General features: G+C 47.0%; 1 protein-coding gene across 1 annotated transcript; it reads left to right on the forward strand.

Moving 5' to 3' along the window:
• The first annotated feature begins 144 nt into the window (after window positions 1-144).
• On the forward strand, window positions 145-27,763 carry Tlr5 (toll like receptor 5). Its single transcript, XM_008823748.3, has 3 exons — window positions 145-238; window positions 12,354-12,487; window positions 24,161-27,763. Exons 2-3 carry the CDS (start codon window positions 12,468-12,470, stop codon window positions 26,739-26,741), a joined length of 2,601 nt encoding a protein of 866 aa, XP_008821970.2. The 5' UTR covers window positions 145-238; window positions 12,354-12,467; the 3' UTR covers window positions 26,742-27,763.

A 27,763-nucleotide genomic window follows, 5' to 3' on the forward strand; every position in this document is an offset into this window, starting at 1 on the left:
ACCTAAATTGAGGTATCTCGGGGAGTCTTGGGGGTTGAGAAGCCACTGGAGCCTAGGTGGCAGGCGTGGCCAGGACTCCCCAGCAGGGCCTGGAAGACAGGCGTGGTCAGAAAAGTGGGCTGGGCCTGTGGGCGTGGCCAGGGCTGGCGTCCCACTTTCCCAGGCATGGCAGAGGCTTAGGTGCCTGGAGAGGAGCAAGGCCAGGCACTCACCGTGACGTGGGGATCCTGCCTCAGAGGTGAGTGCCCTGCAGTTGCAGGGGAGCCCTGGGTTCCCCGAGACAGGCGAGCTGGGCGGGGACGTGACTGGCCGGGCTGATAGAGCCAACTTCCCAGAACGCCTCTCTCCTCCTAGGTTGGTCCTGGGCCCTTTCCAGCTCATTTTCCCGCCAGCTGGCCCATCCCTGGAAAGCGCCCTTTGCCATTCGGTGCCGCGAAACTGGGGTCCCTCTACTGTGCTGGGGAGCGAGCAGATCTTGCTTACCCTGTGCCCGAGGAGGCAGGATGCCAGGGAACTCCAGCTTTGACAAGTCACTTGCTTGCCTTGGGAAAGCTGTTCCTGTTGTCAAGCTTCCCACTTTTTCCTTTGTCCCCACCCTGTGGAAGGGGCAGGTGGCCTGGCCTGTCCGGAGTCAGCTTTCTTACAGCCTTCCTTGGAAGGGGGAGAGTGAGGGTCACCATCAATTGGGTTATGGACACCAGAGAAAGTCACTGGCAGTCAAGGCCTTGGACACCCCACCCCAAAGGGACAGGTAGCCGAGCCTGGCGAAGACTAAACAGCATTGGCCTTGAGGTTGTAAAGAAAATCTTTGGCCTATGGCAATTACAGCCAAGACTGTCCTTGAAAAACCACGATCAGAAAGACATTTCCTGAGGCGTGAGGGTGGTTGAGGTCTGCATTGTTGGTGGTTGGTTTGTTGGTGGTTGGTGGTTGGTGGTTGTCTTGAGAGAGGGGATGCCTCCCCAGGAAGGTGGCTGAGGCCTTGGGGAATGGGAATCTGTGATAGCCGCTCCCTCCCAGCTGTGGGTTCGCTGTCTAGTTAGCTAGTGATTGGAATACATCTGGCTAGCACTGGGAACCACAAGCAAGTGGCTTAACCCTGGTGCCCTTTACACACTGTTGCCGAGGGATGACCCATTCCGTCTTGCAGGAGCAGTACTGTCCTACCCAGTGCCTAGAAGAGGGTGTGGATGTTTAGTTGTCTGTGCCAGGTGGAACGATAATGCACCACCACACGTGTGTGGCTTGCTCACTTTTTTCTCCCTTTACTCAGAGGACATGAGCTCTGAGTAGCCTGTCCCAAGACCTCCTGAACTTCTTGACTTTATTTACCTCAAGTTCTGGGGCTGAATACAATGACCAAGTACTCCCTTTGAAGAGGGCTGTAGAAGTTCAGTGAGGCAAAATGCTAGGTCTTCCAGTTGCTACATTGGGGTAGAATTCCAGGGGTGTCCCAGAGGAGGGGTCCAGGCCAAACCTAATTACCTGGTGGCACAAAAACAGTCTCTTAACAATCAGGGTTACTCGGCTCATGCATGTGGGCTTAACTGTCATCCTGGAAGATCCTTCCATCCTAAATGATGGCCCAGGATCACCCCCTGTAACCTTTATAACTCCGAGCAAAGCAAGAAAAGCTTTCTGATTGCACTGTGTGGCTGGGAAGCTAATCTTGCCGCTTTTTAGTTTCATTTGAGGTGGGAAGACCTCTCCTGGGGCTGGTGTCTCCAGCATAAAGCCTTCTTTGTTGATTTCCCTGCATCCCAAGGTTTAAAACTGTGATGAGGGTGAAGCCATATGTGTTTGTTTCCTTCTTATTTTGTGGAGAAGAATGCAGAGGGTGGATCCACATCTGCAGTCAGATGTCCAGGCTCCAGGGGACTCCAGCCCTGGTTTTACTGTCTTCTGCTGCCTGAGCCTCAGCCTATGGTGTGCTCAGCTCTGTGGGACAGAGACAGGGTTGAGGCTGGGCTCCCACTGTTCTAAATACTCCAGCTGCATGTGGGAAGAGAGCACCTGCACCTGTGAGATAATTAGAGCATACTTAAGACACAATCATATGGTATCGTCTGCTAACTCCAAGAAACAGCGCATAGGCCAGAAGGCAAAGAACACTTGCAGGAACTGGCTGTTCTGAAGCTCAGCTTAGAAACCACAGTAAAAGAGCAGGCCAGGCAGAAGGACAACACGGAGCGCTCTGATAGGCACTTGCTACCTGCCTCCCTTTGCAGTCCCAGCTTCTCTCTCTCTCTTTCTCTCTCTCTCTCTCTCTCTCCCCATGGACCCACCCTGTCACACTGGCCTTCCCTCAGGGCTCTGACCATGCCTTCTTTTCCTGCTTTCCCACTTTATGCTGCTCTGCTATGCTTAGAATGCTCTGGAAAATCTAGTTTTCTTTAGGGGACTGGGTCTTACTATGTAACTCAGGCTGTCCTGGAACACTCAGTGTATCCCAGGCTGACCTTAAATTCCCCATCTTCCTATCTCAGTCTCCCAAGTGCTGGGGTTACAGGCAAGCGGCACTATGCCTAGCCCCCCCTCCCACCAGTGCTTTGAATCAAAACCAAGGCTGTAAATATACTAGGCAAGTGCTTTGCCATAGGGCTGCGTTTTTGTTTTTTGCTTGTTTGTGTAGCTGATTGGTTTTTTGTTTGTTGTTTTGTTGTTTGTTGATTGCAATGCTAGAAATTGAACCCAGGACCTCACACACTTGGCATGTGTTCTACCAGAGTTATAGGCCCAGCCCCTTTCTACATTAAAAATCTCTCTCTCTCTCTCTCTCTCTCTCTCTCTCTCTCTCTCTCTCTGTGTGTGTGTGTGTTATGTGAGTATGGATGCACTCATGCTAAGGTGCATGTGTTGAGGTCAGAGGACAACTTTCAGAAGCTGATTCTCTGCTTCTACCTTGTTGAGGCCAGGTCCTCTTGTTTCTGCTATGCTGTGTACCAGGCCAGCTGGCCCGTGAGCTTTGGGGTGATTCTTTCATCTCAGCCTCCTATCTTGCCATAGAGGTGCTGGGATTACAGGTACACAGTATGGCATCAGGCTTTTTTAGTGTGGGTCTGGGATTGAACTCAGGTCCTCAGGCTTGTGTGCCAAATGCTTTAACCCACTGAACCATTTCTCTGATCCCTTTCTACATTTTTTTTTTTTTTTGGTCTTTTTGAGACAGGGCCTCCCTGTAGCCCCAGCTGTCCTGGAACTTACTATGTAGACCAGGCTGGCCTTGATTGCTTCTTGGCCTTTTCGCTAACACCAAGTGTAGTATTGCTTCTTGGCCTTTCTACATTTTTAAATATCAGATCATATCTTTTCTAGTGAGTTCCCTAGACGGCCCCTAGTCTGTGAGTGGAGTTGGCGAGTTCCTTCCTTGTGTCCCATTGCTCCTAGAATGAGCATCTGTTGAAACTCTAGCACCCTAATCGCCCTTAGGCATTGAGGGGTCTTTGCTCCACTCCCTGAGGCAGGCTGTCTCATCTTGGGATCCTCTGAGCCACCATTGCAGTCTGGCATTTAGGGGGATGTGATAAATGGTAAATTGAGAGTCAGGAGACAGAGAGAATAAAGCACCTCACCTACTTGGAGCAAAAGGTGTGGTTTGTTGGGAATCAAGTTTCGATAAATTAGGCAGAGACCTTACATTGGAGTTTAATGCTGTGCTGGTGTCAAACCCCTCAATGTCCTCTGCTGCCCTCGGAATGAAATTCTAGTCTCTTAATCTGGTCTCAGTGGAACCGCTCTAGCACCATCTCCTACCACCTTCCACTTGGAACTCAAATTTTGAACTTCTGAGTCACCTCAGTTCCAGAAAACACCCCAACTTAGACTCTGTCTTCCCTTGACCAGGCTGCTTGGCAGCCTGTGCCAGGAATGCACACAGCTATCCCTAGACGACTCTCAGTCCTCAGGAGTCCAGGTCCATACCCCCTGTGTGCAGGGGTGCCCTCTGACAGCATTGATTACACACTCTTACAGCTGCCAGTAACTTGACTGTCCCTTGATCTTGATTGTTGACTCTCTGAAGCCAATGAAGGGGTTACCTTTGATGCAGTTCCTGGGAGATGGTCCCCCCAAAATGTGCATTGGACAGAAGACTGTGTGATGAAAATGTAAAAGGAAGCACAGATCCGAAGATGTTTGCAAGGGGGACATAGGAATTGGTGAGTAGTCTATGAAGTCAAGGACAGAGTTGGTTTGCAACCTATGAGACAGACAGAGGTGGTCCCCCACAGGGGTTAGATGCCCAGCCTGGGGAGAAGTCCAAGTACTGTGCAAAAATGCTTTTGTTTTTGGAGGATTTTCAAAATTTGAAATACTAAATTACTTTGGACATATTGAATCTGACGTTATAAGAGGCTATCCTATGAGGAGAACCAGCACATAAACGTTTTGAGACCAGGTGAGTTCAAGGCCAGAGAGAGAGAGAAATCATGCAGAGAGGATAGGCATGGTCCAACCAACCTGTGAAAGGAAATGTGGTCACTGAGGGAAGACAACTAGAGAACAGCGTCTTGTGGGGAAAGCTGCAGCCAGAGGATAGGAAAAGGAACTAGAGGAAAATAAAGTGGCGGAAGGATCAGCAGAGAGGAAAGAGAGGAGAGAGTCCAGGAGAAAGGTGGTCAAAGCTGCCTGATGCTAGAACAAGTAAGAAAAACAAAATAAACAAAACAAAGAGGGTCAAAAGACCAAGTAGGAGATGGACTTCCAGAGGCTCCAATTCAGGTGCAGTAGTGGATGCACTTGGGAGGCTGAGGCAGGAGGATTGCCAGCCTGCATTATAGAACAAGATCCTATCTCAAAAAAAATTTTTTGACTGGTTGTTTTGGCTTATACTGTTGATCCCAGCAATTGGGAAGTAGAAGCAGGCCGATCTCTGTGAGTTCAAGGCCAGCTTGGTCTACATAGTGAGTTCCATTTTTTTAATAATCTTTCTTTTAAAAGGGTCACTCCTATAGGAAATCCAGGGATTAAAGGGTTAAAAAGAGGCTACTCGATGGACAAGGGAAACACTGGGTGGAGCCCTCAGACTTCATGTCTGAGGAATTTGGCCATGAAAATAAAGGATAGATTAATTCTGAGATAGGAGGAGTAGTCAGGTCAAGAGAGTATCTATTCTATGATGAGGGAGAGCTGACAGGGTTTGCATAGGGGACAGGGGAGGCCATTTATACTAAAAGAATACAGATAAGTGTCCTTGATTATATTGATTTTTATCTCATTTGACCTTCCCTTCCTCTCTCGTTGCAAGTGTTCAACTGAACTTTCTGGAAGATTTCCAAAATCATAATATCACTAAATCTAACCAGCAAATGTTTCAAAACTGAAATGATTGGTTCTTACCCCACTGGCCCACAATAAACTCTCAAATCTTTCCCAAGATGTTTGTTTGTTTGTTATGACAGGATCTCTCTGTGTAACCTAGCTGGTCTTGAACTTGTAGCTATCCTCCTGCCTCTTACATACTGGGATTAAAGACATACACCACCGTGCCTGGTTCCACCCATACCTTAACTTTGCCTATTTTAAGTTTTTAAAATGATATGTATGCATGTGTGTCTATGTGTGGCATGAATGCCTGTGCCCAGTGAGTCCAAAAGAGGGCTTTGAACCCCCTGGAGCTGGGGCTATATACAGGTGTTTGTGAGCTGTCCAAAGTGGGTGCTGGGAACCAAACTTGGGTCTTGTGCAAGAACAGCAAGTGCTCTTAACCCCTAATCCATCTCTCCAGTCCTTAACTTTACCTCATAATGGTCATTTTCTCCTTTGCATAAATTAATAACATTAGTAGCATTTACTCAGAGACAGACACCATTCTAATACTATGAGGAGTGAATGGTGAAGCAGGATTCAGACTCAACACATCTGGCTCCAGGTCCATTCACTTAAGCCTCTATGCAATACTCAAGACAAGTAAGTTGGTCCTCTTCTGCAGGTCCATGCACATGTTTCTGACACCACTGTGAGATTCATCATCCTGCCAATTCTGACACTGTGGCTTATCCAGTATCACCAAACTGGCTATCTGGATTCAGTTTTGCTGTGATTTGGACCTGTCTACTAGGCAATAAATAATTTAATAGCCATTAAATAATCTATCATGTGTGAGCTACTACAATATCTGAGCTGTGCGTCCCATCTCATTTACCCTTCTTATGTCCACCCCAACTTGGAGAAAGGGAAACCCTACAAAGATTTCAACCCACACAACCATCACAAAAGAAGCATCTAAACCCACCATACCATCAGCCCTGAGCTGCTGTGACCAGAGGTTCTGCCTCATTTTGCTTAGAGATATATAACCAGGTCTCTGCAGTGACAGAATTACGGAAATTTTCTTTCACCTCTCAGTGTGTAAAGCGAACCATAGTGAATGTTAGTGAATCCCTAATGTGGACATGCTCAGGTGAGCAAGAACGCTGTACCACCCTTTATTTTTGAGATAGCACATTACTATGAGCTGGGAACCTTGGTCTGGCTAGGCTGAGATTCATGAAAAACACCCCAAGTGTGTCTCAACTGCTGCAATTTATGCATTGCCAAGGCCACAGGAGCAGAGATAAGAGGTATGCACTGCCCAGACATCTGCTCTGCTCAGGTTACCCCCAAAGGCTTTTTTTTTTCCAATATATATTTTTATTGAATTTTTATGCATTCCATACATCTTAATCATATTTAGACTCCCTCCCCCATCTGCATCCCCCTATTCCCCTGTGACAGATTTCATGCATTCTGTTAAGGCCTATGAGTCAAGTTTGTATCCCCAAGTGTCCTTCGGTGTGAATTCATCCACTGAAGCATGGTCAGCCTATCTAGCATCGCTCCCTTAAAAGACGACCAACTCTTCCTCACCCAGCAGTGATCAGCTGCCAATAGTTCCTCAGCTAAGGTTAGGGCTTCTTACCATTTCCCCACTTCTATGCTGGTTTTTGTCTGGTTTGAGTTCACACAGGCCTTGTGCATGCCGTCAACCATCGCTCTACATTCGTATGCGTACGTTCCCAGCCACCTGGAACTCTGTTTCTTTGTGGTCGTCCACTACCCCTGGTTCTTACAGTCTTTCTGCCCCCTCTTCTGCAGTGGTCCCTGAGCCCTGGGTGGGTCCTATCCAGGGACAGGACATGCTCTCTGCAGTCTCTTTTTCTCTACATTTTGGCCAGTTGTGTCTTTCTGTGTTAATCACCGTCTGTGACATGAGGAAGCTTCACTGCTGAGGCTTGAGAGATACATTAGTATTCTCTTTACCTTCTGTTCCACTGTGTTCCATGAGCCTTAGGTGGAGAGGTTCCATTGTAGACATGTCACTTAGGGTTGGGCATCTTGATTCTGCCTCCCGTGGCAGCCCCTTCAGTTCTAGTGGATCTTCGCTGTTTCAGAACCACACAGCTAACTTTCTAGGGCCTAGCCAGTGTGTCTTCTTGGGTCTCCCATACCGCCTTGCCCTTCTGCTTCTGCTCCCAAGTTCCCTTCTGCTTAGACCTTGAACCAAAGAATCTCACCCAAAAGCCCCTGCTGGAGAAACCAAAGCCAGAAAAATCTGCAAGCCACTTCTGGATACAGCCCAGACACGTGTCTGCCCGGGGGGAACGTCTAGACACCACTAGAAGGGAGGTGGGTGAGGAAGGTGGAAATATAAGGAAGGGAAAAACAAGTGTTCTAATCTCAAAATATTCTCAAGCCACAGATCTGAGAATGAGGTGCTACTTAAAGCCAGATGTATGCAGACCCATTTTCATCAGTACACTAAGTATACTATTTTCCACTGTACATTTTATTTTTTCTTTAAAAGAAAAAGATTTATTTATGGGGAGGAGAAATATTCCACAACACTTGCAGAGGCCAGAGGATAACTTCCAAGAGCCCCTTCTCTCCTTCCACTATGTGGGTCCCAGGGATTAAACTTTAGTCATCAGGCTTGGTGGCAAGCAACTTTAACCCAGTGGACCTTGTTGCCAACCCTTTTCATTCACTGGAAGAACAGACCTTTGCAGGTAGGTCTGGGACCCTCACTACACAGAGCCCTGTGGTTTCATCTCTGAAGGCTCCAGAGGGCTGGAGAAGGGCTCAAGGCACACGGCTTCAAAGGTGTTATTTGTACTGAAGATCAGGCCTGCCATGGCTGGAGGCTGGGGCTGTGTTGTCTGGCTGGTGAAGACACTCGCCCAATATTTTTTCTATCTTTAAGGAGCTGGTTGTGCTTGTACAGCTGCTGCTGTTCTGGTGGCTGTTTGGGGATGCCCTCAATGATATGCTTCAGTTCCAACACAAGGCTCAACTCCTTGGCTTTGGTGAACATGGCAGACTTGTGGCATCAGATCATGGATGTGTTGGTGTGGCCTGCTTACTTGGTTTTTTGAGACAGTGTCTTGCTAACTTGAAACTTCTGGATAGCTTGGAACTACTTCATCCTGATTGGCCTTGTGTTTAAAATAATGATTCTCCTCAGATTCAGTATGTGCTAAAGATGGATTTCAGGTGAAATATCCTTTATTAATGTTGGCTACCCACAGCTGGAGAAGCTAAGATCAGAAATCCAACAGCAGCTCCCACTGTGGATTTTCAAGATCCTCTGTAACAGGCTTGCAGATTTACCAATGTGGAGATGAGGGTTCTGCTCCGGGGAGGATTGACTGTGGCCTGTGATTGCTGGCAGATTTCCTCGGGTAATTTTAGAGTTCACAGGGGTAGGGAAATCTTTCTAATTCAAGGTTTCCATTACACATATGCACTACATACCCACCCTGATTTGGAGAAAGGGAATCCCTGCAAGGATTTAAACTCGCGACTCCTAACAAAGGCAGCAGCTGAAGCCACCATCAGCACAGAGCTGCTGGGACAGAAACTGAAACTGAGGACAAGGGAAGAGAAACTTGTCCTGTGCCCCGGTTGAAGGAGGACTCAAACCCAGATTTGGCATCTTGGGACCCAGCACTTCTGCTGTGACCTCACACATCTTGGAAGTAACTGTCACCAGCAGCTTGGGGCCCAGTCACTCTGATGCCCTGTCCCAACTCAGAATAGAGCCAGCCAGCCAGATATCCTGCCCAGGCAGATTCGATGTGCAGGCCAGGCACATGGTTGGGGACATGTGTACGTTGCCCAGATTCGATAGCGGGCCAGGCACATGGTTGGGGACATGTGTACGTTGCCCAGCCCTTGCCTGTCTCAGTCCCAGGAAATCATCTCTCCTCTGTCTGGATTCTCATGACTATCCTCTCTCGTCTCGACTTCTTTGGGGCTCGGCTTGCACCCTGAGTATTTGTACCAGCGACATGCTATGGGTCTAGGAAGGTTTCTCTTCCAATATAGACGGCAGATCCTCTCGAGGACAGTTCTCAAGTGTTTTATCATCTCTTCTGATTTCCATTCTCTGCCTATTAACTGATCACAGTTTAATAGGGTTTCTATTCACGTTTCACACACCCAAAACCCCAGTGGTTTCCAATTTACAACACACTGCGAGGGATTTCTACAGCTCTTAGCAGACTGTGTCATTACTTGCTGCGGATGCCGGCTTGGACTTTCCAGCTCCCTGACCTTGCAGCTGCCCAGCTTTCCTGGCAGTTTACTTTGCCCATCAGTACACCGGGTTTCTCTGAGTTGCATTCCGGGAGGCTGTCAGAGCCTGTGGTGTTAATTTTCTAATTGAGAACACTGACGCAGCCTAAACCTGGCATTAGACAGGTGAGAATGTTCAATCGTTTAGGTGAGCTACTTTTCCCAAGGGTTTTAAGTGTGGCATGCTAGTCTCTAGTTTTGCATAATCACTCAGATGAAATTATTTATTTTGATCAGGGGCTGTAAAACTGTGCTAATGAGTCTATAATAAGCAGACAGGCAAAGGGAAGCTGTTCTGCACCTAAAACATTGGGATGCTAATCCTGTTTTCAGGAGTATCCGTTTATTTGGTTGCTGCTGTTGGAGGGTGGTTTGGTTGTTGTTTAGTGGTGCTGGGGACTGTTACCTAAAGATATTAAAGCAAACAAAGGTCTTTGTTATGTAACTTCCCATCAATTGTTCAGAAATACCACCCCATCCCTGCATGTAGAGAAACCCCCCTTCTTTCTCTCCCCATTCCCCTACAGCGGATTCCAAAGAAATGTCTTTCTGATGAGGCGTAGTTGCAGAATTGATGGCTGTCTACTTAAGCAAAGCAAGGGCTAATAGAGGATTGCACACAGGTAGATGGTTCTCTGGTTCGGGCACTATTATGGCTGCTATTTTATAGATGATTAAACTGATACTCAGGGAGCTCCAGCACTTACCTAAGCTCACACACCTGTTAAATTGTGGAGCTAGGATCGAATCCAGCCCGGGTTTAGTTGTCGTTTTAATTTCGAACACACTCCATTAGGCAAGCAATTGCAGCTTCCCAGCGGAGCCCAGCTCTGGTTCTCCGGCTGAGGTTCCTCCCCGCGTCTCCGCCCGGTGTGCGCCCCCTCCTGGTCTCCAGGAGGAGTACCTCTGCAGGACCTGACAGCCCGAGCTCTCTGCTTCCTTAGCTCAGAGTAAAAACCGTGGAACCCTTCCAGCAATCCATTGTGAGAAATCTCCCATGAGGGGTGCTTCACTCTTTCAGAAGGATTTGGGGGTGATTGCATTAATAATAGAGCGTTCCTCAGAACTGATCATAGAGCACCTTGGTCATAAGCCATTCACAGGAGAATGAGATAGTGTAGGCAGAGCTATGAAGCCAAAATCACATCTCCCAAGTCCTGTCCACCCAGAGTGTGGTCAGTGGGCCAGCGGCATCAGAATCACAGCGAAGAATCGCAGGCTCTCAGGCTGCTAAGATAGATCAATGGATAAAATGCATGCCACCCAGTGTAAGGGCCTGAGTTTGAATCCTCAGCACCCATGTAAAAGCCAGAAGCTTCTGGTTGGTAATCTCATCGCATCACCCCTGCCAGGAAATGGGAAATGGAGACAGACATGCCCGGAAGCTTGCAGCCAGCTAGTCTGGCATACACAGCCAGGAACAAAAAAGAGGCCTGCTTCAAGTAAGACTGACACGCCAAAGTTGTTCTCTGCCTCTGGGCTCCACATGAGCTCTGTGGCTTGTACACACACACACACACACACCAAACAACAGAAAACACCTTAATTTTAATTTTTAAAATGCAGGCTCCAGGGTCCCTGTACACCCCCACACACCCCAAGACTGGATGGATGGATCAACATCTCCATCTCGGGGAGAGCTCCAGAGGACTCCTGGGCACAGACACCATCCTTTGAGTCTCTGTGTATGTTTGGCAGCATTTTCAGACTTGATTTTGTTTAAAGGTCAAATAGCAACCATGTTTGCACAAGTGGGTTCAGATCCTAGCGCCACAGTTTAATAAGTGTGAGACCTTAGTGAGGCAAGGGCGCAAACCTCACTCAGCATCTGTTTAACCTTCTATAAAATATGCAAAATGCAGCAAGTCAGTTCAACTTTTAGGACACTCATCCTAAATCTGAGACCCAATAATTATGCACTGTCTCCTAACACAGCCATCATTCACCTAGCCCTCCTCTTAGAAATGTCGAACTCTGATGGTGACCTTATGTCACTTTTTCCCTAGACACCCACAAGACCCCCTGAGTCAGCAAATTCTTGGTCCCTGGAGAGTAGACACAGGGGAACTGTCTAGTCCTAGTACTGGAATCTCAGAGACCAAATGATCACAGAAAGGTCATAAAAGAGACTTGTAGGCCCCAGGGGAAAGCGTCCTCCATACAACGGTATTTCTTTTCCCCTGCCTGGCCTTGCCTGTCTGACTAAATGACCTGGAACCAGAGGCTGGGTTAGACACTTCCCAAAGTCTGTTTAGCCCTTGTTTTTTACATGCCATGATTTAGAAAAACATTTTGAACTTTCTCTTCCAATTAACACTCCATTTAAAGTAGGAGGTAGATCTCACACCGGTAATCGGTAATCGAAGCAATTGAGAGGCTGGAAGACTGAGTTCAAGGCCAGCATGGGCTACATAATGAAACCCTATTTTAGAAAACCAAAATCCAGGATAATAAGAACAAAGTGTTTATATATATATATATATATATATGAAAATGCCATTGTAAAACCATTACTTTGTATGCTAATTTTAAGATTTCATTTTAAGCCGAGTATGGTGGCACATGTCTTCGATCCCAGCACTTAGGAGGCAGATACAGATGGATCTCTGTGAGTTCAAGACCAACCTGGTCTACTTAGTGAGTTTCAGGCCAGCCAGGGCTACATAGTGAGACCCTGTCTCAAATAAATAAATTAATTTAATTTTTAAAAATTAAGAAAAAGCCAAAACCATTCCACTTAAAAGAAGTGATTCACAGCACAGAAAACACCTGTGTGATGTTTTCCACATATTCTCCTTTAGGAAAAAGTTCTCCTGATTCATCAAAGAAAATGACCTACTCCCATCACCGTGATGAGAATCCTGTAGTCTCAGGAACTGAAGTCTTTGAACCGCCAACCACCCTCTGCACTTAGGATGAGACCTTGTGTTAGAAGGTGAGTGGTCCAGATGAAACTGTAGCTTCATAATACTACCAGGAAGATTGCTGGGGTGCTGGGGTTGTGTTCAGAATGGCAGGGGATCCCATATGGATAAAACCGAGTCCCTACCCTCAGGATTTACAACTTGTCAAGGAAGGCGTAATGTAATAAAATGCTGTCATGGAGACAGATATGCCTGGAGAGATGTGTAGACTGTTTTGAGGTAGCCTTTGTGGGGAGGTGGGATGGGATGAGTGAAGGAGACGTACATGTGTATACAAAGCTTGGGGACCAGGCCAGACAGAAAAACTGGGGGTCAGGGGAGGCCATGTTCTAAGAGTGGTAAGGAATATCTAGATCACAGGACAGAGACAGGAGGACAGTGTAGAAATGACCAGAAGTTTGGCTGGATTGTATTACCCCTCTGTAAAATGACATCTCAAGCCCAAGAGGTCTCTACTAGGAAACCTTTCCAGAATGGGGTTGTACTCTGAGGTGGAGGACCCTGGAGCCATCCTGAAAAGTTCTGGCTTTTTGGGCCTACGGAGCCAGTAAGAACCTTTCTGGTCAGTGCCTGTACTCTGGGAAGATGCCTCTGGTAACACAGTAAAGGATGCCTATATGAGAGTGACATGCACTGTGCTAGCTTTCTGTCACAGTGACAGAATGCCTGAGAAAAACAACTTATTGAGGGGAAAGGTCTGTTTTGGCCTACTGTTTCAGAGGTGTCAGTCCATAGTTACTTGGCTTGTTGGTCTGAGGCCTGTGGCAGCACAGTTCATCACGACTGGAGGACTTGGTAGGGCAGGCTGCTCATTTCATAGTGTCAGAAAGTAAAAAGAGACAGGAGGGGCCAGAGTCTCAATACCCCCTTCAATGGCATAACTCCAGTGCCTTTATGTCCTTTTGTTAGACCCCTCCTGAAGGTTCCCAGGAGGACAACAGGTTGGTGGCCAAGCCTTGAACACATAGGTCTTCTGGGGATATTTAAGATCCAAACCACAGGACAGTGGGAGATAGAGTGGTTACTACAGTGGTTCAGTCAGAGGCAGCCAAATTACATGCAGTGGAATTTATGGGGATTTCCTGAGATGAAACTTCCCCAGACCACCAGCTACGTTGATGCTTGCTTATTAGGGAACACACTGTGACTCACGAACCTTGTGATATTCTTGAGGATCCATGACCAGAGATAAGCATCAGGTGTGTTCAACCAGTTAGAAGGGACTCAGGAAGGTCACAGCTCTAAATGCTATGCATTTGGGAGGAAATGCCAGAGATGTGTGAAAGGATCCTTCAGGGATACATCAGACGAAGAAGAGGAAAGAAGAAGCTCTCTCAGAGAGGAGAAAGCAAGGAGGAAATGGGGCTGTTCTGAATGGGTTGAGACCAGACCATCCAAGGGGCTCAGAGAAGTACAGATAGCACTCATCCCCTGGGCAGCCATCACTGGAGGGTCATGAAGAGGGAGGGAGGCCCCAGGGCAGGATGTGAGCAAATTCATTCATTCAGCAAAGAGAACAAGGCAATTCCTGGCCTCAGGAATGAAATTCTGATTTATAAAAAGGAATGCAGGTGGGTTTTTAAATACATACCAGGGAGTCTGACAGCAATTGTGAACAGATTTCTAGAAGAGATTTAGTAGATGGTCTGCAGCTCTGAGGAAAGCCAGGGGACCCTCCATGGCACATGTTTGGCACATGTTCGGCACAGCGTGCTCATTTCTATCCTGCCAGGAGTTCAGTTTCTCCCAACTCTGGGAACTCGGGGAGGCATGGAAGTCTCCTTGTGGTATGTCCCATCCCCAACCCCCCCCCCCCCCCCGCCCCCCTATACTCCTAGTTTGGACCCTGCACCATTCCTAGTCTTGGGGCCCCAGACACCTGGGGAACCAATACTGCTTCCTGACCCTTCTCACCCAGAGCAACTCAGTCTCTTTCTTGGGCTCCAGGAGCACCACTTCTGGTCCTGGCCCTGCCCTCATCTCCCTCTACTTCCCTGGTCCTGGAACACTCGCCAGCCTTTTTCTGGGGCTGACAGCCTCTTTCTGGGGCTCTGAGGCTTACCTTTACTCTCTCCCCCCACCCTGGGAACCCGGGGGTGCATTGAAGTCTCCTTGTGGTATGTCCCCCCCCCACCCCCCCCCCCCCGCCCAGCTCATGAGACAAAGTCTGCACGTAAATGGGAAATTTCTCACTGGGCTAGGTATAACAGATGTGCTTTGTGTTGTGGAATCATAAACATTTAGAGAGGCAAACAGACCCTAATGAGACCAGCAAGCATCAGCAAATAAATCAACTGTTCTCCTGAGCTTGCACCAGCCAGGGAAACCTAATGTGCTGATCCAGGAGTCCAGTTTGCAGAACAGTTGTCAGCCATCAGGTGTCCATCCTGCTGTGCTCATCCCAGAGACTCGGGGAAGATGCTCAGGTGCTGATGGGTCTGAGGAGTTTGGGAACAATTGATCTGCTCCCAGCTGTAGAACGAGCACCTCTTGCAATCATGTTTGCATGAGTAAGCCCCACTCTGAGCACAGCAACCTCGATGTGTAATACTGGGGACCCCTCCCAGAAGCAGGGACAGAGCCCTCCCGTGGGTGTCACCGTCCACACACAGCCACATGGTTGCCAGAAGACAGCGGGGCTAGAGCCTGGCCTTCTAAAAATAGGAACAAGGGAGACCTGGCTGCTTTGTGGCGCCACACCTGCATTATAGGAGAAACGAGAGGCCTGGAGACCTTGCACTGAGGACACACTTGAATAGCATACCTTTGTGTGGGCACCAGCAGGTATGGTGTACAGATTTGGGTATGAGGACATGCAGAAGGCAAGGAACTGGGCAGGAAGAGCTGAGCAGTCTCAGGACTGAAGCTGCTGAGGGAGGATTTGAAGAGAAGGTCCAAGTGTAAAGGAGGAGGAGCAGTCAGGACTCTGGGGTCCTTATGGGGCCATCAGAGAAGAGGTACTGTACAAACAAGGTCATGAGAGCTAACATTTGTGTTGAGAGAAAAACTCAGCATTTCAAAGGAGGAACCATCCCAAGGACAAGTGACCAGGGAGGTAAGGTGGACTTTCATATGGATCTTAAAGAGGAGAAAGTGCCACCCCACAGTGTCCACAGGGGATTGGTTCTAGGATCTCCCACAGACAACAAACTCTTCCTGTGCTTAAGGCCTTTATAGGATGTAGTATTTGCATGCCCCACCCCCTGTCTACTAGAAACGATTTCACATTATTTATTATACCTCACACATCGTGAATGCTAAGCACCTGGTTGTTCTACCCTATTGTTTACAAAATAAGGGGGGGAAATCTGTCATGTTCTGTACAGATGCAATAGTTTCCCCCAAGTATTTTTGATCTACGGTAAGCTGAGTGTGAATGTGGAACCCAGGGATAGAGAGGACCAACTGTACAATCTGTCCTCTAGACTTGCCCAGTGGTTCTGATTCAGAAGGCTGGGACAGGGCCCAAGAATTCTCATTACCTTGCAGATGCTGCTGCAGCTCTCCAGGGGGCCACTGTGGGATTCACTGTAGACACTGTAAGCTCCACGTGGGCAAGGACTCTTCAATACCCAGCACCGTAATTGGCATATAACTCAGCTTAGAAAAAGTCTCTGGGACACAGAGGTGGTGCTGAATAAAAAAGAGGTTAGTGCAGGAGAGTCTTGGAGCCATGATGGTTTATGAAGGAAGCTGGAATTGTACCAGGGAGCAAACTCTGAGGTCGATGGCAGCATAGCCACCCATCTGGTTCCGTGGAACTATTGCTAGAGGCAAAATGCTAGGCTGGAGGAAATGTGACCCCAGCAACCCTTTGGATGGGTTCCAGTAGGGTGCCCATTTGTTGGTTGGATGGTTTCAGCATGAAGTGTCCCCCATGGTAGCTTGCTCCCAAGTTAGTGGTGCTGCTTTGGAAGGTTCTGGAAACTTTGGAAGGTGGGCCCTAGTTGGAGGAAGTGAGTCACTAGAGTGGGTCCTTGCGGGGAGAGCGAGATATCCCTGGCTCCTTCCATTCATTCCTCATGTCATGTGAACATCTAACTGTCCTCTGCCACATGCTCCCACCGTGATGTTCCGGTCAGCATACAGGGCCAAGCAACCAAGGTCTGAACCCTCCAAAACGATGAGCCCAAACAATCTTTCCTTCAGTTGTTTCTGTCAGATGTTTTTGTCTCTGCTAATACTAATTCCTGTAAAACTTCTCCTTGTCCACTGCCTTTGAACCTTTTCAAAGATAAGCCTGCATTCCATACTGGGAATTAGTACATGATTTTTTATTACTACGTGATCTTTAGAGAAACTCTCCGAGGCATTCTCTGGAGATGAATGAAATGTTTCTCCCACAGAGTGAGTCCTCCATGCTTGGTGCTGCAATGGCACCCCAGATTTGGACCCAGCACCTGCCAGGAGAAACATACTTTCTGCAACTTACCTCTTAAACACAGCCAGCCTGAGACATGGCTCAGAACCCAGGGCCTTGCCAAGGATCCATTACTGGTGTGATTTGTTAGGGATCAAGTATTAAATTAAACAGGAATAACCCCAGCTCAGCCCAAGGCATTTGTAGGCTAAGTGTGGTGTCAGGAGAGCAGCGGCACACCCAAAATACAAACTTAGGCATTTGCTTCAGATACCACAGCCCATAACACAGAAAGCTTAGGCGAGCGGCTCTGCTGCTCAGGCAGTTAAGTCAAGAAGGGAACCTGCTCTTCTAATGGTTGAGATTAAAGTGAATGAATTCAACCGAAATGAAAGGGATACTGACCCTTCTCCCTCCAGTCTCATTATCTTAATTAACAGTGCTTGGCAGGAGTATCGAGGCCACCATTGATCGTGCTATTTCCTGTTTTTCCCCCTCAGAGCCCTAGACACAAGTTAACCCAGCCGTAATAATCAAAACCCAATACTCAACAGCCTCCAGCGTTCTCAGCACTACTTCTTCCTCTCAGAGAATCATGGGGCTTCTGAGTTGGAGGGGATCCTTCAGACCAGTGCTTCTCAAAGCAGGGTCTCAGAACTGCTTGCATCAAAGGAGCCTGAGGTACAGCTTTAAGATGGGATTTTCAGCAGCCCCCAGGCCTATGGAATCTGAGTGTTCAAGAATCAGACTGGGGCACCAGTATTAGGGTTTGGCTTAGTAAATTAATTTTTTTTGAAACAGGGTCTCCCTTTAGCCCCAGCTGGTCTAGAACTCACAATATAGACTAGACTGGCCTCAATCTTACAGAGATTCACCTGCCTCTGCCTCCTGAGTGCTGGGATTGAAAGGGTGTGTTACCACACCTGGCTAATTTTTTTTTTTTTTTTGAGGTAGGATCTTCTGTAGCTCAGACTCAAGCTTGCTACATACCCAAGGATGATCTTGAACCGCATGTCTGCTCCCTCTACCTCCCAGGTGCTGCTGTGATTATGGGTGTATACCCATGACCAAAATCATCTAGGGACCTTTCAAAAAATACAAGTGCCTGGGGCCCATCAGAGAAAGGCTGGGTTAGTTGGTCTAACGGGCCTGTCCAACCTGCATCCTGCAGGCTATGCGTGTAGGCAAGGGTGGTCATGAATGCAGCCCAACACAAAATTATAGACTCATACTTAAAACATAGTGAGAGATATCATTCTTCCTTCCTTCCTTCCTTCCTTCCTTCCTTCCTTCCTTCCTTCCTTCCTTCCTCCATATATAATGACAGAAAAGTACACCAAGCTGAGCCAAGCCCCCAAAAGTACATAAAATATACCCTGATTTCTGCCAGCTGCCTCTGCTGTCCATGCGTGCTTTGAACCTCAGGCCTGTACATTCGGTTACTATTTGTTCTGATACCAAACAGCAACCCCCCCCCCCACCACTTCATAAGAATTCATAGTATGAAACACCCCCTGCGCCCAAGTCCACCAGCAAATCTCAGGTCTTTTTCAAAGTCAGGTTCCATATCTACTGTAGTGTTACTGATGAATTGGGGGAGGGGGCTTATACCCTAATTCTATTTTCCTATAAGCCCTGGGGTATGTTTGTGTATGATTTTTGTATGGTGCATGACTTTGTTTTGAGACAAGGTCTTTCTGTGAAACCCAAGCTAGCCTTGAACTCTTGATCCTCTGTTTCCATCACCCAAGTGCTGGAATTATAGGCATGCACTATCACATCTAGCCACAGTGCCTATATGTGCCTAGGGATTGAACCTATGGCCTTTTGCATTCTAGGCAAGCCCTCTACCACTCTAAACAGGGAACGTATATGTCACCTTATAGCTATACAAGTAATTTTACATGTTACTTTTTGTCAGTGGCATAATGATCATGAACACAATGCCCCTGGAGTTTAGTCCCTCTTCCTTTCTCCCTCTACTCTCCGAAATGTCTATATGGTGGACTCCTTGAGTGGGGTCTTAAGGCATTGCAGGAATTGCCTCTTGTCTCTTCCCTCCAGCCATCGTTGGAGATGCTGGGCCACCCTTTCTAGGTTTGCTTGACCGGTCAGGACTTACAGTGGTGCTTATCAGTGCTCTGGGGAGATATACAGGATGGAAGTGATAAGTGTGCACCTTGGGAGTTCCTCTGTAGTGTAATGCCCTCGTGTGCTCTGATTGTTATTTTCTTTCGATATTTTCTTGATTCATCTATTGATATCACTTTGAACTTCTGTCCCACTTTCCAAACTATGGCCCTCCCCATCTGTGTGAGTCAAGATCATTCACTCTACAACCCATTCAAAGTCAGAGGAAATTCATTATGAGAGAAAGAGGCCACTTAGTTTCTATTATCCAATCTGACCATCCCCAAGAAAAACAAACAGGGTTGAGAATATAGCTCACTAGCATGCACAGTGTCCTGAGCTCAGTCCCCAGCACTGCATAAACCAGGTGTGGTAAGGCACACCTGTAATCCTAGCACTTAGAAAGTGGAAGCCGGAGGATAAGAAGTTCAAGGTCATCCTCAGCTCCATAGCACCTTTGAGGCCAGTCTAAGATACATGAGACCCTATCTCAAAGGGGTGGGGGGACAAAAACAACCATAAATTATGTATATGTAAAGAATAAAAATGATTTATAGAATTCTTGGTTTACATCATCAGGCTGCCTATAATGAATGAATGTAGAAAGAAAGAACCAGAAGCTTTCCTTCCCTGGGTTACAACACTGTCAGATCCAGACCCCATCTTATAGCGAATATTGGAAATGACCCCTTTGCTATGTTGAAAGGAAACTCATAATTATAACACATTTTCCTATGCTCATAATTTTAAAGATATCAGAATAATGCCCTGACAGGAATATTAAAACAGAACTGAAAGGGAGGGGAATTTACGACGAGTGACTGCTTTTCCATGTGTGAGAGGTCGGATAAGGCTACACTGGAAGACAGAATGAGTCAGTCATGCATTCACATCTACTTGTTATAGAGAAGGATAATATTCAACAGGCACTTCTCAGACTATTTGTTATGCTTGACGTTCTGAAACAAAGGCCAAATAAATGTGCTTACACATAAACACAGGTGGGTGCTGTACGCTGTGCGTTCCTGATTCTCCCAGCAGCACTGGCCGCTGCAGGGATTTTCTGACATGGTGAATGACACATTGTAAAGCTACAAACTGAACAAGATACGATCATCCCTAGACTGACAGCTTTTTGTGTTCCTGGAAGTTTCAGTATACACTGAAAGGGCATGTAAACACACTTGGTTGGCCTGTGCACCATGAGGTCATTTGGGGTAGGGCCTGGCAAGATGTTCGGCAAGGTAGCTTATACCTATGTGGGTGCCACTGATTCTGCAGAGTGCTGGACTGTCATGAACATCAGCATCCCCAATTCCCAGGGGTATGGATCTCCATCATTGTGACAACCTAAAAGCCACACGTATAAATTTACAGGATGCTCCCTAGGGGGCAGTGTTCCCACCAAGAGCCACTACTTTATATAGAAAGTATAACAAGACAATTTATTCTCATCTTCTCTCTCCCTCTCTCCCTCCCCTCCCTTCCCCTCTCCTCCCATTTTTTTGAGAGCTTTTATGTTTCAAAGTTAACACGTGAGTCTAGAAAATCGAAAGCCTTGCGGCTTTCAAGGTTGTCCACAGCCACCCACTGTAGACATGCCCTCAGATCCTCCCAGCATGCCCCGTATGTGCCTGAGCCACACAGGGTGGGTCTGCCTGCTTCCCACACATTTACTGATTCCCAAACCATCCTGTCCCCCCTTCCCTCCCCTCCCTTTCACCTTATCTCCCCTCCCCTTCCCTCCCTTCCCCTCTCCTCTCCCCTCCTCTCTCTCACATATCCCTCACTTTGAAGAACATAGTCTATCAGGAAAGACAGAAAATAAGTAAACAAATATAAAATTAAAGACTTAGTTGATTTGATAAAAATAAATGAAGTGACTTTTTGTTTTGTTTTTCATTTGTTTCATTTTTGAAACAAGGTCTTGCTATATAGCCCACATCGGCCTCAAATTCACAGCAATCCTCTTGCCTCAACCTCCCAAGTGCTGAGATTATAAACATGTACCACCATACCTGGTACAAGGCGGGATTTTAGAGAACAGAAGGACAAGAGAGTTATTCCAAAACGTGAGTTTGAGGGAAGGCTGTTGATGGGGGTTTTGGCTGCACGAGGAACAGAGAGAAGAGAGTTCATGTTGAGGAAGTACCATGTACCAAGGCCCTGCAGTCAGAATGGCAGATGGAAACGCTGTGTGGCTGGAACTCCCCCATGCCCTAGAATATCCAAGCTCTCCACATTCTTTCCTTCAGGTTTCCATTCAAGGATGGAGAGCAAAACTGGAACAGACACAGACCAAAGAGGAGACAGGGGACAGCCCAGACTAGACATGAGGGCGGCTTAGAAGAGAGCAGGGGACAGGCCTGGGAGGCAGAACCTACAGAATTTGCTGATGGGCTGGATGTGGGATGATATTTAAGAGAAAGAGAGTGGACTAGGGAGATGGCTCAGTGTGTAAGAGTGCTTGCTTTGCAGACATCAGGACCTGAGTTCAGGTCCGCAGAACCTATTCTTTTAAAAAGCTAAGCATGGCCAGGTACACCTACCTGTAACCTCAGTGCTGTGAGGGCACAGACAGGAGAAACTCTGGGGCTTGCTGGCTGCCACCCTAGCTCCAGATTTAGAGAGAGACCCCATCCCAAGGAGATAAGATGGACCGTGAAAGAGGAGGCGTCCTCCTCCGGCTTATACACATGCACGTAGGCACACGCGTACGCAAGCTGTGGTAGCCCTGAACTTCTGAGACAATGGAGTCATTTACTGAGATGACAGAAAAATTAAGAGCAATAATATAGCTAAACCTAGTGGCATGGGCAGCCTGTAATCCCAGACACTTGAGAGGCCGACACAGGAATATGGCAAGTTCATAGCCAACCTGAGATCCTGCCTCAAAATAAAAAGTAAGGAAAAAGCCAGGTATGGCAGCATACACCTTTAATCCCAGCACTGCAGAGGCAGACAGATCTCTATCAGACTGAAGCCAGCCTGGTCTACATAGAAAGTTCTGGGCTAGCTGGGGCTACAGGGAGACCCTGTCTCAAACAAAAAGATAGTTTTAAAAAAGGTGATGATGAATAGTCTTACCAGTATTTCCTAATGGTTATTAAAAGTCTGGTTTTGATATTTTGTTTTTTTTAAATATTATTTTTTTATGTGTATGAGTGTATTGCCTGAATGTATGTAAATGCACCCATGTGATGCAATGCTGGCAAAGGTCAGAAGAGGGCATCATATTCCCATGGAACTGGAGTTAGGGACAGTTGTTAGCTGCCATGTGCGTTCTGGGAATCGGACCCAGGTCCTCTGCAAGAACAGCCATTGCTCTTAACCACTGGGCCATCTCTCCAGCCCCCTGGTTTTGATATTTTGGGCCAGTTCAGAAGTTGCTGCCCACTTCCGATCTATTATATTTCATTTGCCGTGGTCTCAGGTCTTCTGTGGAAATCCCCAAATCATCCCCAACACAAAGCAAAGCTTCATGGGAGCTGGAAGCTCCAGCTCCATGTCAGCTCTGCACTTGATCCACTGAAGCTGTTGCCAGTGATGGGGGCTCATGGTCCTTCTAAGCCACTGTCTTCCTGATATATCCTCCTGCCCTCTGAACACTTCCTCATTTCCTGTGTCAGCTTTTTATGACTATGGCAAAATACCTGAGGTAAACAACTGATGAGGAAATTTTTATTTTGGCTCACAGTTTCATAGGGTCAGACCATGGTTATGGGCACCATCAATTTTGATCTGTGGTAATCCAGTGTGTCATGGCAGGAATCCATGGCCAAGGAGGCACCTCACCTTGTGGTGGCCTTCATGAAGCAAAAGAGAGAGAGAGGAAGGGTTATGATTACCCTTTCAAAGGCACAACCCCATGACCTAACTTTCTTCCACTAGGACTTCCTAGAGGCTCCACAACCCCCCGGTGGTGCCACAGGCTGGCAATGAATCCTTTAACACCTGGGCCTTTGGGCACATTTTTGAAACAGCACCTTCCAAGAGAGGCCTTTTATTACATTGAGAACGGATCAAGTGTGTTCCGGGAGCCAAAGATGGAGGAACTGTGCACATGATAGACGCTAAGCACCCTGAGAGTCAGGTCCTTGTGAATTGTTTTTCTGTACTCCCACAGCACCTAGCACAGTGCTTGGAACATATACTGGACACGTTTGTGGGTTGCCTTTTGCTGCTGCTGTTACACATATTGAAAAACACTCCACCCAGATGGATGGTGAGAGCTCCCACACTGAACTGAATTCAGCAGGTGGGCGTGTTTCTGCATTCACACAGTCACGTGTGTCAGGCAGGCAGCAGGTGCTTCATCAATTTATTTAAGCTGATTAAATCTGACGCTTTGTGGAGACACACGAGAGTGCCCAGTGCCTGTATAACAAGGTATACAGCGTATGGATTCAGCGGAGTTGGGCTGGAGGCCCAGGCAGATTAGAGTGAAAATCAGCTGGTTTGTTATCCACTCATTCCCTGAGCTTCTGTAGGTGAGGAATGGGGCTACCTGGGTGAACTAAAGCAAAAATATGCTTCTTCTTGCACATTTTTCAACTTCCTCCAGCAAATCTTGAACAAATGAACATAGAGTAAGGTATTATAAAGAATAAGCGAGGGGGCTGGAGAGATGGCTCAGCGGTTAAGAACGCTGGTTGTTCTTGCAGAAGACCCGGGTTCGAATCCCAGCACCCACATGGCAGCTAACAACTGTCCATAACTCCAGTCCCAGGGGATCCAACAGCCTCTTCTGACCTTTGCGGGCATTGCAGGACACGGGTGCACTTACCTACATGCAGGCAATACACTCATACACATAAAATAAAAATAATAAATAAAATTTTTAAAAAGTGACATCTGGTTTGCTTGCATCTTTTGTCGTGCTGTGGACCAAGCCCAGGACCTGGTACATGCTACCAAATGCTCTACCGCTGAGCTACATCTCCAGCTCGGGTGAAATGTTTTTAAAGCACTGGTATCCAGTGTGTAAGCATGCAGCATTAAGTGTTAGGTAAGAAGTGGGACAACTTTGGCTATACCAAGCAGAATCTGCCAGCAGCGCGTTCGTGGAGTCAGTTGAGCAAAGGGTCTCAAGGGAGTTGGTAGATGACAGAGAAGACCCCCAGGAGTTGAGGACTCCTGTTAGAGCCTTGGGCTAAGAAGCTGTCTGTGTCTTCATTCTCCTGCTTCCCTACAGGATCATGGCAGATCACCTTGACCTTCTCATAGGAGTGATCTTCGTGGTCAGTCCTGTGCTGGGACTCTCTCCCTGCTCCTGTGAGGGCCCGATAGCCTTATTTCGCTTCTGCAACCTCAGCCAGATTCCCCCGGTCCTCAACACCACTGAGAACCTCCTGCTTAGCTTCAACTACATCAGTATGGTCAATGCCACGTCATTCCCCTTCCTGGAGCAGCTCCGGCTTCTGGAGCTGGGGACCCAGTTTACACCCTTGACTATTGGCCAGGAAGCCTTCAGAAACCTTCCTAATCTTAGGATCTTGGACCTGGGCCAGAACAAGATCAAAGTCTTACATCCAGATGCCTTTCAAGGACTGTCCCATCTTTTTGAACTTCGACTGTTTTCCTGTGGTCTCTCCGATGCTGTGTTAAGCAATGATTATTTCCGAAATCTCGACTCTTTAGCCCACTTGGACCTATCCAAAAACCAAATTCATAGCCTTTGCCTTAATTCTTCATTTCAGGAATTGAATTCCTTAAAGTCTATAGATTTTTCTTTCAATCAAATATTCACCATCTGTAATGAGGAGCTCCAGCCTCTGCAAGGGAAAACACTCTCTTTTTTCGGCCTCAAGTCAACAAGCTTGTTCAGCAGGGTCTCTGTGGACTGGGGGGGATGCAAGAACCCGTTCAAAGGCATATGGCTAGAAACGCTTGATCTTTCTAGCAATGGCTGGACCGCGGCTATCACAGGGAACTTCAGCAAGACCATCGAGGGAAGCCAGATTTCATCTTTGATTCTTACGTACCACATAATGGGCTCTGGGTTTGGCTTCCAGAACATAAAAGATCCTGACCAGAACACATTTGCCGGCCTGGCTAAAAGTTTGGTGGCATACCTGGACCTTTCACATGGGTTCATCTTCTCTTTGAATTCTCTAGTGTTTGAGAAACTGAAGGACTTGAGGTTTCTGAACCTTGCCTCCAACAAGATAAACAAGATCGCAGATAATGCATTTAATGGGCTTGACAGCCTCCAGTTTCTCAATATGTCATGTAATCTTTTGGGGGAACTTTATAATTCCAACTTCAATGGGCTACCTAGCATAGAATACATTGATCTTCAAAAGAATCATATCGGGATCATTCAAGACCAAACATTTAGATTGCTGAAAAAACTACAAACTCTGGATCTCCGGGATAATGCTCTTAAAACCATTAATTTTATTCCAAGCATACCAACTGTCCTTTTGGGTGGCAATAAACTGGTCACTTTGCCACATATCAGCTTTACAGCCAATTTAATCCACTTATCAGAGAACAGGTTAGAAAGCCTGGCTGACCTCTACTTCCTCCTCCGAGTCCCACAGCTCCAGTTTCTCATTCTAAATCAGAACCGCCTTTCCTCCTGTAACCCAGGTCAGACCCCGTCGGAGAACCTCAGCTTAGAAGAACTCTTCCTTGCAGAAAACATGCTGCAGCTTGCCTGGGAGAACGGCCTCTGTTGGGATGTTTTTAAGGGGCTTTCTCGCCTTCAAAAACTGTATCTGAATAATAACTACCTTAATTTCCTTCCACCTGGAGTATTTAGCGAGTTGGTCGCATTAAGGGAACTCAGCCTGAGTGATAACAGGCTGACAGTTCTTTCTCCTGGCAGTTTACCTGCTAATTTAGAGATTCTAGCTGTATCTAGAAACCAGCTCTTTTCTCCTGATCCTAGTTTATTTGCTTCACTTAGAGCCTTGGACATAACTCACAACAAGTTCATCTGTGAATGTGAGCTTAGCACTTTTATCATTTGGCTCAACCAAACTAATGTTAGCATGTTTGGCTCTCCTGCAGAAATATACTGCATGTACCCCAACTCACTGCTAGGGGGCTCCCTCTACAACATTTCCACAGAGGACTGTGATGAAGAGAAAGTCTTACAGAACCTCAAGTTTTCCCTCTTCATCTTATGTGTGGTCACTTTGACTCTGTCCCTAGTTGCCACCTTTGTAGTCCTGAAGTTCCGGGGGTTTTGTTTCATGTGCTATAAGACCATTCAGAGGCTGGTGTTCAAGGACAAGGTCCAGGGATCGGACCCTGGTACATACAAATATGATGCCTATTTTTGCTTCAGTAGCAAAGACTTTGCATGGGCACAGAATGCTTTGCTCAAACATCTGGATGCCCAGTACAGTGACCGAAACAGGCTCAGGCTGTGCTTTGAAGAAAGAGACTTCATCCCAGGGGAAAACCACATTTCCAACATCCACACTGCCATCTGGAGCAGCAGAAAAACTGTTTGTCTGGTGAGCAGACACTTCCTTAAGGATGGCTGGTGCCTCGAAGCCTTCAGTTATGCCCAGAGCCGGTGTCTGTCTGACCTCAGTAGTGCTCTCATTGTCGTGGTGGTGGGGTCCATGTCCCAATATCAGCTGATGAGACATAAGACTGTTAGAGGGTTCCTACAGAAGCAGCCATACTTACGGTGGCCTGCGGACCTTCAGGATGTTGGCTGGTTTCTCCATAGACTATCCAAATGTATACTAAAAAAAGAAAAAGGGAAGGAGGAAAACAGTCACATTCAGTTACAAACCATAACAACCATTTCCTAGTCAAAGGGGCAGTTTGCAACTGTCACAAATAACTCTTCCCGCTGTACATGCACAAAGTTACTGTTTGGGGTCCTTCCGAGGGGTCGTTTTCTGACTATGAAAACAGCATCCATCACTTGATTTTCATGTCAACCCAGTGTTTTGTCTCGCTGACCTCCAAATAGAAAATAATAGATCTAGAAAATTGCAAGTGCCTCTAGAGGTTCCCACTTACCATTGATTTCCTTTCAGAACCAATAACACTATTCCCTCCTGTCTTACTGAGTACCACCTGCCTCCTAGATGGTAAGGGCACCTTGGGAGAAGCCGCAGTGCCTTCAAGCTCTCTGTGGTGTTCAATTCAAGAATGGGCTGTTCAGTAATCACAAGTTCTTTGCTTTCTGCAGAACACTACATAGGACACAAGTAGCCAAATCAAGTTCCCGTCTCTGGCCACACAATCAAGGCCAGAGCTGGAAGTTGGTCTCACTCCATCTTAGGAATGAGATGACACCAAAGAAGCTGAGTGCCAACAGCCCCATCACTGTGACCATAAAGCAGTTCCTCTTTTGTGACCTTTCATCCAAGTCCAGCTGTTGTGGGCAATGACCAGCTTTTGCATGTGACCTTCAATCTAGTACTGATGACCTTCTGTGATTTAACACTAACCTGCCTTTGTACTTTCCTCCTTAGAACACCCCATATATCAGCTACACAATTGTAGAAAAAATGTGGACTTTACACACTAACTGCATGTTGAATTCTGATTGAACTGCTTATTAGCTATGGAACTCCAGCGTGCTATGCCCTGGATGTACCCCAGTGTTCTCATCTGTAAGCTTAACAATATCTACCTCATAAAGATGCTGTGAAAGTTCACTGGCCACAGATGTCAGGGCTTCTCTGATATTTTCTTTGGTTGCCCTTAATGACCATAAGAGACAACATCTGTTGAAATGTCTTTGGAGGTAATTGTGATTTCTTTGAATTTGCAGTGTTTTTTTAACTTTATTATTTTATGTGTATGAGTGTATTGCCTGCAT

Source organism: Nannospalax galili, unplaced genomic scaffold (genome assembly GCF_000622305.1).
Source record: "Nannospalax galili isolate Female #2095 unplaced genomic scaffold, S.galili_v1.0 scaffold368, whole genome shotgun sequence".
Lineage (NCBI taxonomy): Eukaryota > Metazoa > Chordata > Mammalia > Rodentia > Spalacidae > Nannospalax > Nannospalax galili.